Source organism: Cyphomyrmex costatus, unplaced genomic scaffold (assembly GCF_001594065.2).
Source record: "Cyphomyrmex costatus isolate MS0001 unplaced genomic scaffold, Ccosl1.0 scaffold229, whole genome shotgun sequence".
NCBI classification, from domain to species: Eukaryota; Metazoa; Arthropoda; class Insecta; order Hymenoptera; family Formicidae; genus Cyphomyrmex; species Cyphomyrmex costatus.
The window spans coordinates 679,984-698,314 of NW_017276357.1; the positions used below are offsets into that span (position 1 = coordinate 679,984).

Below are 18,331 nucleotides of genomic sequence, written 5' to 3' on the forward strand. Positions count from 1 at the left end.
TCATTTATTAACAAGCATGATTGACGAAGAAATTTAATTTTACAGAAACATAAATATTAATGTAGAAAATCACACTACAATATTTCATTATTTCTAGGAGAAATCATTGACTGATTTTTACGAGTAGATATACATAGGTATCTATAATTTTTTACATCGCACAAAGAAGACAATACTTTATATTACGTTAAATCCATGTTACTGTAATATTACTGTAAATTTTTTTCTTTTCTAAATTACTCTAATAAAAATACCAAATAAACGTCGTTTCTTTCTTGTCTACGAAGCACAAAACACCGTCCATAGGATTATGGGATTAATTACATGAAGGGCGTTAATACCCAATTCGGCTAGTGTTGAAGAGGGATGCTTATAGCGGACTAAGGCAATAATATCAGCGGTCACTTAACAGTTGTCAACAGCTTTGAGGATTTTGTCGTATAAAACATTGTTGAGATATATAATTGTTTTTAAAAGTTAATTATTATTCGTTTGTCTAATTCTGAAAAATATGAATGAGGTAGAAAATAACAAAACACATAAATGTTATATAAATGTAATTTGTTTATTTGACAATAAAAAATATTTAATATTTCTGTAGTATATAATCGATTTGTATTTTTTTATCACCGTCGCAATTCATAGTTCGCTGTCAACCAGGATGGGAAGCTCATTGCTATTCCATGAGTAGATCGTGCGGAGCATTATGGGTAGTCGCAGTTGGGGCTCTACTAAATTGAAAACAAGATCCATCACGTTTTCACGGGAGCAAAAAGAATTTTAATGAATTATAAGTAGAAAATGAAAAAGGAATAGGAAAATTAATATTCAATTTTTGCGAAATTAAATTATTAAACGTTGTCACTATTTTGTAAATAGTCCAGATAAAACGTTTTAATATTTTCTTAAACCTAAGTATATAAGTATAATATTACAAATATAATATCAAAACATTTATGAACAACAAATTTAAATTATATAAATTTAGATAAAATATAGATATATTTTTAGGTAGTGAAATGTTAAAGTTTTTGTAAGATTTTGTGTGTGTGTGTTAAAAACATTACTCCGTTTTATTTAAATCAATCAAAATGTCATTAGAAATTAATTTTTATGAAAAAATAAACTGTATTAAATACAGTAAACTTTAAAATAATAGTAGATTTTGCGCCTATATACAACTAATTAATTTCGAGCCTACATCTGTAGACTAAGAATCTAATTCTACAGTTCTGAGAATTTATATTTGGAGATTCGAATGAAAGAAATTGGTCAGCGCGCGTGTGGACTGGAATTAAAACCGTCAGGCGTTCTCGGCGTGGCGCACTGTCGATCCGTTCCAAGGGTTTCTTCGCTCTTAACTTTCGGGTGAACCGATCTAAAGGTAGGGTCCTGCAGGAAAGAGTTTGAGAAGCAGAAGAAAAAGGAGCTGAGGGACAGAGAGGACGGGGGAGGAAGAGGTGAAGGAGAAGGTGGAAGCGATGGTACTAGGGGACTTGATGAGAAGGGGTGGTAGGAGAGGGTTTCCGAAACAGCTCGCCGCTATCTCGACTGATCCGATCAAGATTAATGAACGTGCGGCTTGCGAGTCGAAGCCTTTGCGCCGCCCAGTCTGTCGTTCTCATTCTCTATTTCTCTTCCCCCTCTCTGTTCGTCTCTCTTTCTCTCTTTTTCACTTTTTCCTTTTCTATACAGAGGCAGCGACTAGCGACAGGTACCGTCGACGGCTTCTCGTAATAGTAGCACTTCGTGTGGTGCTTGTTGTTGGTACGTAACCTTCAGGTAGCGTTATCAAGAGAGAGGCAAAAATATGTTATTTCTTCCAGAAGATATCAAAGTAGTATCATTGAGATGAAAAATATACATACACGGAAACAACGGTTTTTTGCTAAAGTATTTCAGAATTTAGGTTGAAACAGATCTAAACGTATAATTTAATCGGACACCAAAATAATTGTGCAGGAAACTTAAGCACATGATGAACGAAGCTGCCAAAAGTTTTGACACTCTAGTTAACCAGTTAAATATTCTATATAATTATTTTGATAATCCAATAAAATTATTTACAGAGAGTTGTGTCTAACTAAAATTTTAAATACTTTAGCAAACAACCGTTATTTTCATAATATAATCGTTCAATCGACATATAACACGCACTTATTATCTCAAATTTAAATATTGTTTGAATTAAAATCCGTGTATTAATTTAAAGTTTAAAGTAATCTATTAGCTTATGCCCCAATAATGAAAATTGTGTATGTTTATGCGTTAATGCTGTTTACATCGCTACTAATTGTAAGTATCTCAGTAATATTCATGAGGCGTCGTGTAACGAAATTAACAGTATGAGATATACGACATTGTGAACTGGGGCTGGCATGGAAGATTATCTGCAGTGAAACGTGATGACAGTAACACAGCACACTTTTTCCCTTTATATCCTGCTACTCGGAGGTAGATCACGTCACCGAGGCTAGCCGTAGATAAAAATACATGTCCCTTTTGGACCGATGGTTTTAATTAATTCTAGAGATGGACGTGGCCGCCCATGTCAGCTTTTGGAGCCTTTCGTTCGATCACTGGCGCGTGTCGTCAGACCGCTACTGTGTGTTGCGTGTTACGGCAGCTGATTCATTATCTGGTCTCTCGAAATCAAAATAACACTCCCCCCCATTCATCTCTTTTGAATTTATCTTTATTCGTTTGTGATCTACATTCAACGGAAGCGACAATTAATAGCGCGCAAAGATCAAATATTTCCGCGCTACGTCTGAGCGTTGAATGTAAATCCAATTTCGTGTCGGTTCCCTTCGATGACACGGTGATGCCTGTTATCTTTAGTTACAGAGGCGAATGTGTATTTGAGATGCGAAACTGTCTTTGGGGGATGTCAGTCAGTCAGCGGAGAGAGCACCGAACGGAAAGCGATGCGGCGAACGCGCGAAAGGGCAAGGGTAGGTTGTTGAGAGAGATAGAGAGAGAGGGAGGCAGAGATGCTTTGTAATTACGGTGGCTGATAAATGGAGTCGTGACTCGTTAATCCCCTCCAATTACATCTGATGGAGACCGTTCACACCAGATCTATCTTGCATCATTTTTGAAATTTTCGGACGCAGTGCAGATATTTAAAAACGTAATTTTATTAAACTGAATATTCGATTTTAGTTGAAAGTGCTGAATGCAGAGTGTGTGGTCGCGCTACAGTTAAGTTTTTGACAATAATAAGAGATATGACACGACTCGAGCGTGAAATTCTCGTTGTCCTGTCTCTGCATTCGCTAAACGAGCAATTCAACGACCACCCACTTCAGTACTGTACAAGTTGTAGATCGAAGCGATTATGATGCGGATATAGACGAAATGACCAGCATGTGTGCGTCATTTGTCTTAAGAGAACGGATATGGAACGTGACGCGTAGGTGTATAACGACACAAAACAAAAAGAAGGTTCGGAAATGCATATATATAGTTAAGTATTTGTGTACAGAAAAATGATAGTCTAATAAAGGAAAATGGAAAGATTCTTCGAAAAAAGGAAAAGAACAAAATATAATAATTAATGCGTAAATATTTTGTCGTAAATAAGAATTTTGATAACAATCATTACATCTTTACAATCGTTATCCAAACAATCATTTGTAACATAAATGTAACTATAAACAATTATGCTCTCATTAGTTTTTGTCATATCAGATGGTAATTGATAAAGCAATATTTGAAAAAATCTTTCTGGTTTAAAGAACTCCTTAAAAAATATTTTTACTCAACTATACGTAATTACATATTCTTAATTTATATATATATTTTGTATAATTTATATTTAACAGAAATTTAATTGATAATTTCTTTTTTAAAGAATTGCGTGAACGCATTTATAAATGCATATAACTATATACCGTTCAAAAAAATGTTTTTCAAAGAACAATATTGTATCAATTTATTCAAATTTATCATAAAATTTGATTTTTTAAAATTGTCTTTACATGACTAATATATATACATACATACACGTAGAGTAATATTTTATATTTTACAAATTAATAGCACTTTTCTCTTTTTTCTTTCCTTTTCTTCTTTCACTATCTTTGTCTCTCAAGTAATTGTTATCCTAATACAACTCGATACAAACATACCTGTAATCAATTTTGTATTATTATATCTCGCTCCACTTTGAAACAATAGATTGACCAAAATGTCTACAATAATTTCCAACTAATCTACCAATCTTACAGAAGTTAGCGAAGATGTTTAACACCGAAATCTATGGTTTATCTATTCATGGATAGCAAGCAGACAACAGTACATAGATCTTGCAATTAGTGGCTCTTGTGTACTTCCTTCCTTCTACTCGCGTTTAAGCTTGCTATTAATCGTGTCGTCTTGTGAGCTGGATAGAATATATGTATTAAAATTAAGTCATACCGCGTACACAAGTTTCAGATTATATTTTTTGTATTATACACATATTGAAAATATATTGTTTTTAGACGATTGCTATATACGAACGTAGCTACACACAGCAAAGTAACGACGATTACAAATATCAATTCATGATAAATGTATTGGCAGTATCACACATTAATTATTTTGAATTTTATCTCTTCTTTATTAAACATTAAATAATATCTTGCTAATAAAATTTTAGATTAGACTTTTCGGATCAATGTTTAAAAAATATAAATAGCAGTACAATACATATTTTCTAATATTCAAATCAATTAAAAAATTTTCAAATTTCAATAAAAAAATAAATATTATAAATTATAACACTAATTTTGATAGACTTTATAAACTGTACATCATAAGACATGTGATTAATTAATTTAGAACTGTCTATATATAAATTGTAATAAACTAATTAACTTAAAATTGTTAATAAATAAAATTATTAGAAAATATTACATCTATTTTTTTTATTGACATAATTTTCTGCATGCTACACATATGTTAAGTATTAAATTTCTAGGGTCAAATCTAATTTAAATCACCATAGTTCCTACTCAATTATATCGTTATTTTATACTAAAACAATAATTGTCAAATTTAACCATTGTTTATAATAGTATAAAATAACGATGTATTGAGTAGGAATAACAGTGCATGGCAACTTAAATTAGGTTTGACACTATAAATTGAAGTCTATGGTAGTCTCCGTTAATTTTGAAGGTTTCATAAATTCATTAATATAATCATTAATACAATATAATTACAATGATTATAGCAAACTTTAATTTTACCTATTAATGTAAGGACAGCAATAAAAAAAATGTTTTTTAAAATCATTACTATTGGTATATTATAAACAGTAATTTTTAAAACTAAAAATAAAAGTATTACGCATGTATGTGTATATATTATAGATGATAATATATATATTTATTAATAAATGCTTATAAAAAATTAATTAATAAAATTGTAATTATAAATTTGATATATGTATATTTTACTTTTTTTTTATTTCATGTGTATATTATACGATATAACATCTATGGGAAAATTTATGGAAGATATTTTCATTAACAAATACAATAAATAATTGAAGAATTACAATAAAATTATCTAATCATGACCAATAGGTAAGCACAGTTATATGTTTCCTATTATTATTAGAATTATTAGATATTATTATTATTATTAGAATTTTATCGAAAGTGAAATTGAAATATCGTTAAATAAGTAAAGATAGTTGATTGTAAGAAATGATAAAATATATGCAATGTATATAGATACTAAAATTTCAAAAATATGTGTGTTATACATGAGTAGCGACCTTGATTCACGCCATAATATGTCTGACTTTGGAACCCGGTTGGTAGCAACATATCTAGGCAGTTGGCCGGGATGTTCGTGGCATGGGCGGAGGCAGGACTGCACAGGCGGCCCCCCATTCGCTTTCCGGGTGCCACCCTTCTTTTCGAGCTGCTGCGAGGTATCCCTTGCCCCGGGCTGCGGCAATCACGCACATGCTCGTGGATGCGCATGCGCCACTACGGCAACGTCGCACGCATGGGCGCCCACACGATTACATGGGGACAAGAGGGGGTTCAAGAAAATAGTAAATATATACTTACGGTATACACCATAATATCTCCTGTGATATCTGTAAATTATAATAGCGCATGCATTCAGAACTGCTTATTTTTCCATTAAAGTCACAAAGTGTATCTAAGTACTTCCGACTATTGTCACAAATTACATTGCTAATTTTCTGTCATTGTTACAATTGTAGAATATGTGAAAATACAATAAATTATATATATATATATGTATATAATAAAAATATTATAATATATGAATTAATAAATATTTTAATTGTTCACAAATAATGTTATAAAAATAACAATGTAAAAATTAAATTTAGTAAAAAACAAAGTATTTGTGTTATTGAAATCATTAATTTGAAATAAAGTCTTAGTTTATCTATTAACGCGTTCTAAATTATTTAGTACAAACAACTATTAATATACCTTGACTATTTTAATGTTAAATACAACATCGTTTAATACAGCTTTTATCGTACTTGTGTTAAAAATATTTATTATATTGTCAAATTTATTTATTTTTTAAACTGGTTTCATGCACAATATTGCTTTCAGTTTTAGTTTTTAGTCTTATCAAAGTTAGAGTGGAAACGATATATTATAGATACACATATACAACTAAATGCAAATGCACTTGAGAAAGAGATAATGTCAAAACTTAAGATATCAAGTAACGCTAACTTTAACTGATTAACGGTGTTTCCTGACAGAATAATAAATAGTGCACAAAAATTATGAAAAATATTAAAGCAGGAAACTGTCATACGAATACATTAAAAAAACCATTGCACGAAAAGAGTTGAGAGACAAGGTTAAATAAGGGTGGGAATATGATTTGGAAACATAACGTTATTGTAAATTACGAAACATTTATTTATTCATTTATTTAGTTGATAGTTGTATAGTTTATCGATCCTTACGATCAATATAAACATAAGCATTGAAGTGTGCCCAATGATGTCCTTATCGTACATGCTATATACAATTAATAGTAATAGCAAAGAGGGTATAATGTCACACTTACAGAACAATCTCGAAACTCATACACTTACTTCTTATATTCTTTCACTAGTTACACTAATTCGATTTTTTAGAATTAATGTATCTTAACGTTTATAACTCTGTTTCTTATATCTAATAATATTGTTTTGGTATATCGTCACAGCGGTTCTGTGCATTAATTGTTTGATTACTACTCGCTTAATAATAGTACAACTTCCGATTTATTCACGGTGCAATTGCGTCCTAATTATTATTGGTCATTCCTCGATCACTTTCAGTAAAAATATATACTATTCATTTCAAATTATTTACAATATCCCATTACATGTGTGTAAAGTATGGTAGTTCTAATTAACTTGTATTATTCTTTTAAGTGTTTAAGAGGTCTTTTAAAATATTTTGTTTTCAGTATTTAAAGTGCTTCAGATAGATGAGTTTTTCAGAATAAATATGATATGACATACATAACAATCATACTTGTGTACTACTGAAAAATTTGCATTCTGTTATATTACTAATAGATATTTTGCAATCAGTAATTAAAATTTTTACTTGAAAATCCAATTTTCATCTATAATGTAAAACATTAGTACCAACATGTAATGTAATAATATATGTATGTCAATACGAAATATGAACACTATTTCAGTTGTGTATATATACAGTGAGGCATTTAAAACAGATCACCTGAATAACTCGCTTGTTTTTTTTACAATCGAAGAAAAAGTATGAAACAAAAGTTGCTTGGTGTCGAAGAGCATATAATCTGATGTCGATAATTGTTTTGTAAGTGGAGGCGTAAATGATATCACGTAGCATTATCCATATTTAGTTTGAATTTATCTATCGATCGAAGTGCGTGTCTTGCGAAATATATAGATCATCATAAATGAAAATCATATCGACTTTTTCCGCTTTCGCGTATAACGCATTTACGATTCAATGTTTATTTACATACCGTGATACACTTGAACGATTAGCGGTATACCAACAAGCAGAGAAGACACGAAATTATTCGAAGAGTGCCTTGAAACAATTTATTTTTTATTCAGTTATTTTCCATTATTGATCTTGCGTAACCTTGAATGACCTTGAATTATAAGTCACTGTATTCGTCTTAAAATGCTCTATCGGAATGTAAATAAAAAAACGTATCATTCCATTTAAAAAAACAGATTTGACCTTCGCCTATCCTTTACATCTCCATCTACGAAACAATTATTGACATCACATTATGTGCCCCTCGAAACTAAGCAACTTTTGTTTGATACTTTTCCTTCTATTGTTAAAAACAAGCGAATTATTCAGATGATCTGTTTTAAGTGCCTCACTCTGTATATACATGTGTATATATATATATATATATATATATCATATAATAAAACTCTCTTTACACTACTATATACATAAAATTGAATATGTACAATTCACATTTCACAAGATATAAATTCCTTTTTATATATTGATATTATGCAAATGATAAAGAAAGGGAGATGACATAATATTTTGAATTATAAATTTCGATAAGAAGGATATATAAGAAATATCCAGTTTGAAAACACATAAAGAAAATATTAGAACAGTGACTATAACGGTTTTTTTGTTAATTGCATTTTGTTAATTGCAATAAAAAAACTACATTATAATTTAAGGGATTTTGCTTCATTTGATTTCATTTGCACATATATGTATACTTTTATTTGCCAGATGCAAAATTCTAATCTGTCAGATGTTTAAATTACATATATTACGCATTATATATGCATAATACATGCACAACTTTTTATCATATTAAACAGTAGGAGCCATATATGTGTGTTATTACATAAAATTGGACATGTTTGGACATGGTATAGATATTCATGCGTCAAGAATTTGTTTAATTAACAGTTCGATAACTGCGTAAAAATTTGTAGAAATAAAAAATTTAGAAAATTAGTAATGAATTAAGTATATAACACAGATTATAATATTAAATAATAAAAAGATAGTTTTTAAATTTATGATGCGCGTAAATATCTAAACGCAATATTCCAAATATGCTAACATTTTAAACTTTATGTAATAAATATATATCGTTTACTGTAGATATGTTGTTATTCAATTTGAAAAATTGAAACGCGTAATATTTGAAATCTTTGCTCAAATTCATCATTGACTGGAATTTGCAATAATATAAAAAATTTGATAACAACTTGATTAAACAAATATTAATGTATGATAATAAAGAATGATGTATCATAACATTATTATTGAAATGTTTAATTAAGTTAATTCAATTCAATAATCAATACTTATTAAATTAAAAGCATATAAAAGTCATGTATGTAGTAGAAAATATTTTATAGCAAAAATAAAATTTCGTATTATTTTGATATAAACAGATTCATTATTATTATTTTTTATTCATGAGCTATTAATAATAAATGATTTATTATTAATGATCTGATAGTCTGACTGTCCTTTATTTTTCATCGAAATATTTTTCGACTCTACAGAATTATATGTCCCTTTCTATTCTTTATGTAGTATATCTATGATTAGTTTTTTTTCAGACTTGACTTTTACGGCCTTACAAATCAGAAAACATTTTTACGTACAATAGATTTAAGAAATAGCTAAATAATTTTAGATCTAACGCTTTATATTGTAATTAATGGATTGCAATTGCAGACACTTGATATATTCACGTACGTAAAAAAAAATAATACTGTATTTTTTTTTTAAAGACCATGAAGTCTTAGGTTACGTTTTGAGACTACTCTCCTCATCCATATTGCAATGAGAAAAACTCAAACTACGTTTATCTAATTTGCAATAAATATCCAGTCAAAGAGTGGAATTATCCATGGAGAGCAGTCGTTAAATGGTATTGAAAGAGTTATATCGTTGAATATACCTTACTAAATTGATGTTACAGAGCTGTGAGTCCATAGTCGGATTTTATGGTCGATGGCGGTACAGGAGCTGATACTTGCGACAATCCGGGAGGGCTGGTAGCCGGTGCGAGAGGACTGATACTTCCGGAACTTATGTGTCCCAACGGTCCTACCGTCGGACCGTCCATCATTCCACCCACGTGATGATGACTCAGCTGTGCTTGGAGATGAGCCAGAGAATGAGGATGACCTTGAAAGCTCGGATGAACTACACCGACGGGATGAGGAATACTGGAGCTGACCCCATGAACTTCGCTCATATCATGACCGATGTTTGAGTCCAGACTATTTTCCATACCACTGGAAGGTGAATTGTTGTTTTTTCTTTGACTATTGTTGTTGCCAGTGCCGGACTTTGCCCGCGTCGCTGTAGTCTTTGCCGGTTTAGCCGCTGCTGGTGACGCTTGACCATTCGCGTTCTTTCTGCGTACGTTTTTTGTGTTCGGTAGCTTATGATCCTTTTTCCATTTCATACGGCGATTCTGAAACCAGATTTTGATCTGTCGCTCCGACAGGACCAAGGTATGAGCGATTTCGATCCGTCGTCGTCTTGTCAGGTACCTATTGTAGTGAAATTCTTTTTCCAATTCGAGTATCTGATGCCTCGTGTAAGCAGTTCTCTGTCGTTTTGGCTCCATGCCAGGTTGGTATGAGCCGTTTGCTGTAAGGAAACAGAGATTTAAATATATTAGTACCATAAAGCTAGAAATAACGGCAAATCCGGCTCGAATCCGGAGTTACTACGTTCTTCTTAACCTAATAAGAGATATTCTATCCAAGTAAATATAATATGCAGGTTGTATTTTAACATACAAAATTTATTTTAATAATAGTAGTTAATCCGAAAAAATTAAAATTGAAAAATAACTGTACTATAGTTGCTTTGAATGTATATTTCTTCTTTTGTTTTTCAATCCTTCTTTCTTGCAAAAACTTAACTAGAACATTTTAAAATATTATTAATATAATACAGCTCTATGATTAGTTTATGACATGTTAAGACTTATAAGTACTTAGGACAGTTTTAAATATAAAAACCGACTGCAAATACCGGCTCAAACGTTTCCATAGTGATTTAAAACTTTTCTAAAACAAACGTTATATAAAATTAAACAAGGAGAATACGGAGTTTGTTTATAAACTTAAACGACAATAAGGAGTTTGTTTATATACTTAAAGTTTTTTATTCAAAATTGTTTACTTTTAATTGCTTTTAATACAAACATCTGTATTTATATATATAATATAATTGCTATAAAATTGACACCCAGTTCGTAAAAAAATTATTCTTGAAATTTAATTTATGTATTACAATGTTTTTTTTACATTTTATAATAATAATTATTATAATATATACATTATATAAAATAATCCACAGATTTATTCAGTAAATTTCACTTGTTTATTTTTTAAATAATAATTTAAAATAATTTAAAACAGTATCAGCGCAACCCTCGCCCTGATGAAGTGAACGGTACGGTTCACGAAACGTTGGCATTAAAAATGAAGAAAGACACGGCGATAACCCGCAAACCTTCTCGCATAATTGAAGAAAATACCTGTGAAAGCCTCAAAAGCGTAATTTAAAACCGATTTTAATATATTAATAATTCTAAATCTTTGCATTACCTGCGACTGTAAATAACTTTTCACAAACTCCTTAAAATTTACAAAATTACAAATAAATATAATAATGTAACATTATTCTTTTAGTTTAATTTCTAATAAAGTTTACTTTAACATTTTCATTTTTCAGTTTCACTTTTTTTGATTAACTTATTATGATATTTAATATCAATTTAATTCCGTGTAAGTCATCGGTAACTCACGCTAGAGTGTCCATTCAGACTGTTTAACGTTTAGGCTATAAAAAGAAAGCACGTAATTATACAATAAATTTTAATATATGCCATGTATGGATATATATATGTAATTTTGGTGTATACTATTGATCTATTAGACCTTCTTTATAATAATAATTTTTTTAGTATTTATATATTATATCAAATACATTTACTTTACAAGTATACGTATAATACACGCAAACAAAAATTCCGTCGGTCACGGATAACTTACATGGTACGGTGAATAAGTCACTTAAAACGGCACGGAATGTGTTATAATATCAATTTTAATAAAATATCACGAGGCTGTTATAGTTATACATTCATATAGATGTTTATAAAAATTTATAGCATGGTCGTATTCTAGCGTTGAAATAACCTAGTAGGAGATAAAAACGACGTCTATTATTATTATTTGTCATTTTACCTTTATATTTTATTGTAAAATTTTAAATTCGTACAAATAGTTAATTGGACCGTTAAAAATTTGATTATTAAAATTATTATAAACAAACAGTATATACTCATATTCTTATTTGATTTTTAATAAAATGTTTTTAAAGAGCTCTACGTACATCTATATGGAAAATTAAACCTGAAATGAGTTAGCTTTCATACATAATGCAGCTTATAATATGATGAATAAAAGATATCATGAACGTAAAAAGCTCAATAGTGGATAATTTTTTAGTTATGGTACATCAAAGCTTATGATATAATAAATAGCAAAGGTTTGTGTTCCGTATTATAAACTGTATTACTGTGAAACTAATTCATTTTATCGGGAACAATTTTTCATAGTACGGAATCCTTTAAATTGTATATTATACATTATATATTATACGTTATATAATTATATTTATTACTGTAAACAGTATAATATTATATAAAAGATTAAAATTATAATGGGCTATTCTGGAGTCAGCGCGGTAAGAAATGCGCAATTATTAAATTTTAAATTACTGTTTAATGTAATCTAAAAATTATAAATTTGGACGTATTGGATGTAGCCATCTTCAGCAAAAAAACAATAATAAAGCTTAACTTAATAATTTATGTCGCATAATTAATCGTGTCGTAGTTTCGAACGATTTCCAGTAAACACAATCATTTACCAATGAAGTTAATCAGCCTGTTGGAATCATGATTGTGTTATGTCTAAAACATTGAACATGAAGTCACATGTACATTCTTTTTTATAAAAATTATTAAATAAAAATTACTGTTAGCAAAGAATTGTGCTCACTCCAATATCCGTAGATCAATACAACTAATCGTAACCATACGTAATTATGAACACATTAAAATAAATGGATTAAACATTGTCAGCAAATAGATTTGATGAGAGAAATATAAGATGGTCATATCTCTAATACATTACGAAACACAAGAATCTAAGAGTCGTTATAATATCAAAGGACAACCTCAATGTTGTGACAACTATGTATTAGGAATCATTTACATTTTCATGAGAATGTCCGTGTAAATTCGGTCTAAGCCATCGCAGTCGTTTTGCAAATTAAGTATAATATTGATACAAAGCTTTGTAAAATAGCGTTCTGTATATAGACATTTTATTGCTCAGTTCTTTTTGTATAAAATTTATTCTTTTTATTCACATCTGAAGTAAATTATTCTTATTTTTCTTAATATTCCCATTTCTAAGATTTTTATTATTAGTCTGACAATATAATATAAATAAATCTTTGAATCATTTTACTGAACATTATTAATTGTATTATTGTTACACGCACTAAAGCTTTTATAACTTTCATTAGGCGTATAAACATTTGTAAAATTCTAGCAACAAGTTTTACGAAGAATGGATTAATTCACAATGTTCGTTACACACAAAAATTCTTTTTCTTTTCAAGTTGTTAAAATGTAGTACAAGATGCAAATAACATGAAAAATGATTCGTTTGAGGGACTCGAGCTATATATACGCTATTTTAATAACAAAAGGAAAACAATTCGTTGTACTTTGTAGATTATTACTTCAATTATAAAATATTCTTTACGTTGATGTCTAGAGAGATATTATACGCAAATAACATTTTTATATCATATGACCATTCGTCATGGCCGTTTTGAATAGCATCAAAGTCGGTTGAAGTGACTTTTGTAATCTGATCAATCCATAAGATACGTCGTCGGTTGAGTTGTGAAGGTAGAATACGCGTATGCAAATTCACCTGGATAAAAAGTGCCAAGCGTACACATGCATTGGTCCCGCTAAGCATCATCTAAAGAAGTACAGAAACAATAGATTATCCTTTAGCTCGAAGGTTTAATAATTCGATAAACTTGTTCATTAGGAGCGTTAAATTTTTCAAAGGCCTATTTGAAATACAGAATTCATCATGCAATTTCCGCGAAAATCTTTATATACAATATTTAAGAACAGACAGAGACGAACATTAATAATCACGAAATGTCCGAAGTATTTTAGAAAATAATCAGATATGATTGAAATACAACAAACGACTGAATAAGTGAATTGAAAATAAAAATATCTTGCTGTGCTGCACGTTGATGTTAATATTTGTTAGTCACGCTAGTAGCAATCCGTGGTGGTCTGTTCAGTTCGATAGAGGAAACATGGGAACAAGTTCAGTCTAGAATCCGTGCAGACATTCCATTCCGAGCTGACCGTCGGTCTCGTGGAGGCCCCTTTTAACTCCGACGTCCGGCGACCATACTTCGACAACCAAAGGGGAGAGATTGCAGTCTCTGACAGCCCGACGGACGAGCATACCAAAGTTCAGAGATTTCAAATATTAAATTGCGCGATTCCTAACATTACGAATGTGTAACTTAAAGTACCGTATGTTTAACGGAACGTTTGTCACGTCTCTCTGCAAATCAAACTTTTTCAATGGTGTTGAAGACTATCCTTCAATTTTGCTAAATATGTCTTCTCTGTTCTACTCTTTATGCAATAATTAAAATCTATTCGGTGTTTGTTTTGTTATATATTATATCTGTTAATAAATTTTATAAAATATTTATTGTAACATTCGTATAATTACATGCAGATACATATTATTAGTAAATTATTTTCAAAATATTTCTTGAGATAATGTTCTTTACTGAAATAAAATTTTACAAGAGACATTTATTTTTTTATACTTTTGTCTTTATCATGCATTATAAATTATTGCATGTGAAATTTCCTGTAGACTAATATTATACCTACTTAAAGAATATTAAAAGTTAAACACAATATTCAAACACTATCGCTTTTTCCTTTATTATTATAAAATTAATTTGAAATCAAACGTTATTTTTTATTTGTTACACTAATTTTTAGCGTTAATAAAGGAAATAACAAGTTTTTGCTGCAAATAATTTTACTTAGAAGCATAAATTTTGGCATTCAGTCTCTCTTGTATGGTATAAAATTTTATTTTCTATTGTATCATATGCAATGTGAATTCAAAAGAAATACTTGCAAGCTGGAATGAACAGCGTTTTCCACAGAATAGAAATTTTTGTGGCGGCAAGGCCAATCTAATTCTGAAGGGACATTACGTTGCAAAAACTATCTTTGGAAATTCTTTAATGAGGACTTCTTTCTACCTGCTGAAATAGTTTCTAGTTTAGCACAATGTAAAAAAAAACCGACAAACTTTGAAGAAATGAATGCGTTATAGATACACTTATAGAGGCATCGCTCTGTAATTTGTGAGACATTAATTAATATACCTGTGTTGTGGTTACGCTCAAAATATCTTTCTATTTTTATGAAGATGGGAAGCACGCGTATATTAATTCTGGAAGTAGTTGTCTGATTAATTATGAAAGAAGAACTACATTCGCGCTAATTGCCTTAATTACAACAACTAGGGGCGCTATACCATCACCGGCATCTGTTTCAAGTCTTGAGCGTTAGCAACCTTGCACAATGATGAATGTCTACTTAAAACACAGCAGAATCTCTGTGTCGAATTTCGAAATTTATTTCTGTCCGCAACACTGAATTGTGTGCTGTGGACATCCCATTATTGTAGTATATACATTCGCCACTGTGCGAAAGATGAAGATATATTAGGCGTAACCGAATTCACCTATAAAACGAGGTGCCGTTACAACCTCACACAGGTGATTGCAAGGTGTTAGGATAGATAAATTTCAGCCCATAATTCTTCGGACCGTTCTAAAGCTCGTCACTTTGTAAACACACAATGTAATGTATACCTACTAATAATACAAATATTCAGCAGGTCCTTTGTGTGCAGAAAAAGTTTTCAAATCAATTCTGTATCACAGCGTTCCTTCACAAATTTGTAAATAATTGATGTTTTATTTTATAACTATATTGACGAATAAGAATAATAACATAGTAAGAAATAGTAAATATGTTAATTAATTTAAATTTTTTATTTTTATTTCACTAAAGAAGAGGTCAATAATTTTTATGAAAGAATTAAAACGAATAAAACATTATAGAAAACATGATAGCGTTTTGTATCACAAATATATGTTTTATTAGTATATCATTTGATGGAGAAGACGCTACAGCGTACTCTTTGTAGAAAAGAGAATGCTATTGTAGAAATAAATTATTATCCCTAAATAAATTAATATTAAAAATGCATACATTTGGGGAAGAATATAAATTTTTCCAATTACATTTATTTTACTATAATATTATAAATGTACAATAGACTTTAGAGATGTTTAAAATTATTGAGTATATAAGATACAGCAGTATCTGTCTTCAAGCCGTCGGATATATTTCTGTACCGGTTGATTATGCTTTCTCCACGATATAATCCAAAATAGAAATATTGATAACGTTTATTAATTATAGAGCAAAACTGAGATTAATATAAAGTTGCATACTTTACTCTCTAATTGAATTATGTGCGGTCGCACTTGTTAAACAAATAGGCTCATAAATCTGAACAGAGTATTTCCAAACTGAAAATGGATACAAAATAATTTTTAAAAATGAAATAAAACGAAGATAATGATAAAAATGTAATATTATGATATAAATGATGAAAACAAGATAAATTTCAATAATACTATAACAAAATTACAATGTATATTCCATTGAGATAGGAATAATTGTAAATTCATATAAACTCACCGACGCCTGCAACGTGAATCTTTTTCATCCACGGATAAATCGTACGATCTCTATTTTCTTCGTCTTCTTCTTCTTCCTCCATCATTCCCGGTGAACCCTCCATCTGACCATCTTCTATGTCATCCGCATCTGAGCTGTCTTCTACATGGTGTTGTTGCTGTTGCGGCGGCGTTTGTTGTTGGCCGCTCTGTATATGTTGAGATTGCTGAGACAACGATTGTTGCGTTTGAAGATCAGGTGAATTGTCTCGGTGCAACTGACCCGAACCGGCCGGACTGCAAGCATTGTTCTCATGCTGATGATGCTGAAGGGCATCCGGCTGCTGCACATGATTTTGCATTATAGATGGTGACAGAGGCGTGGATCCAAGTATAGTCGACGTCGGTACGGATGGCTGTTGCTGTTGTTGCTGTTGACTTTGTATCGACGACGGACACGTGAGCGGTGGTTGTTGAGCTTCCGGCGGCATCGCTAAAGAACCCACCGCGTGATGATGAGAATGTAAACTAGCGTGATGAACCGCATGCACTTGGTGGTGAGGATGATGAGGCCCATAATATCCGCCGTATCCTGCATACCCTCCGTTTAATTGTACCGCAGAGGAAGCCCCGTAAGGAGTCGACGCCGCTTGATGATGATGTTGATGATAGCCGTACTGTAGTTGAGACTGTGGATGGCTTAAATGGTGACCACCGCTACCGCTTGAAAAGAAGTCTGCTCCGGTCGAAGGTATATAATTACTCTGACTGTATTCCTCGTTAGGAGGAAACTTTGGATCGACCAACGAGGAAGTAGTGGCTAGATGATGATTTCCAGCTTGTTGTTGATGCTGATGGTGATGGTATCCACCGGCGGCGGATGGAAGGAAGGAATTCATGTTCCTAAGTACTTTCTTCTTAAAAAAACACACACCCACGATAGTCCAAATGAATTTTAAACAACCCGCACTTTTTGACTCTTCTCTCTTATCTTGCTCTCTGAATCAATTCTTTGATACGGCACACCATTTCGAGTTCATATAATATTCATTCTCAAGCTTACACTGCACGACACTGCGCTGTGGTCCATCGTCCACACCTCACCGTCTCCTGCGAAAAGGGGTGACGTTTTCTCGAAAGGAGGAAAAGAGAGAAAGAAAGAGAGGGAGAAAAGAGAAAAGAAATGGAAAGAGCGGGGCCACAACGAGCACGGGACTCCCGGTGGACAGCTGCTTATTCTCTCCTCTCCTTCCGCCACTTTCGCGATCCTCCACGACCTCGTTCGCTCCTTCCCGCCCACCGGAGCCCAATTACCATACCACGTGACCACAAAACCGACCAATCGGAGCTGCCTCTAGTCCGCGACCATGATGGATAACCACGGCACGCATGCAACACGTGAGTGGCGCCGCGAGAACCACTGCGGCAGG

The 18,331-nt window shown here is 31.4% G+C and overlaps 1 protein-coding gene across 1 annotated transcript; it reads right to left on the reverse strand.

Moving 5' to 3' along the window:
* Positions 1-9,957: 9,957 nt before the first annotated feature.
* Positions 9,958-17,935, reverse strand: Dfd (homeotic protein deformed). Its single transcript, XM_018539921.1, has 2 exons — positions 16,924-17,935; positions 9,958-10,643 (listed from the first exon to the last, which is right to left on the reverse strand). The coding sequence occupies exons 1-2, from the start codon at positions 17,798-17,800 to the stop codon at positions 9,958-9,960; spliced, it is 1,563 nt and encodes a 520-aa protein (XP_018395423.1). The 5' UTR covers positions 17,801-17,935.
* Between the last annotated feature and the right edge of the window lie 396 nt (positions 17,936-18,331).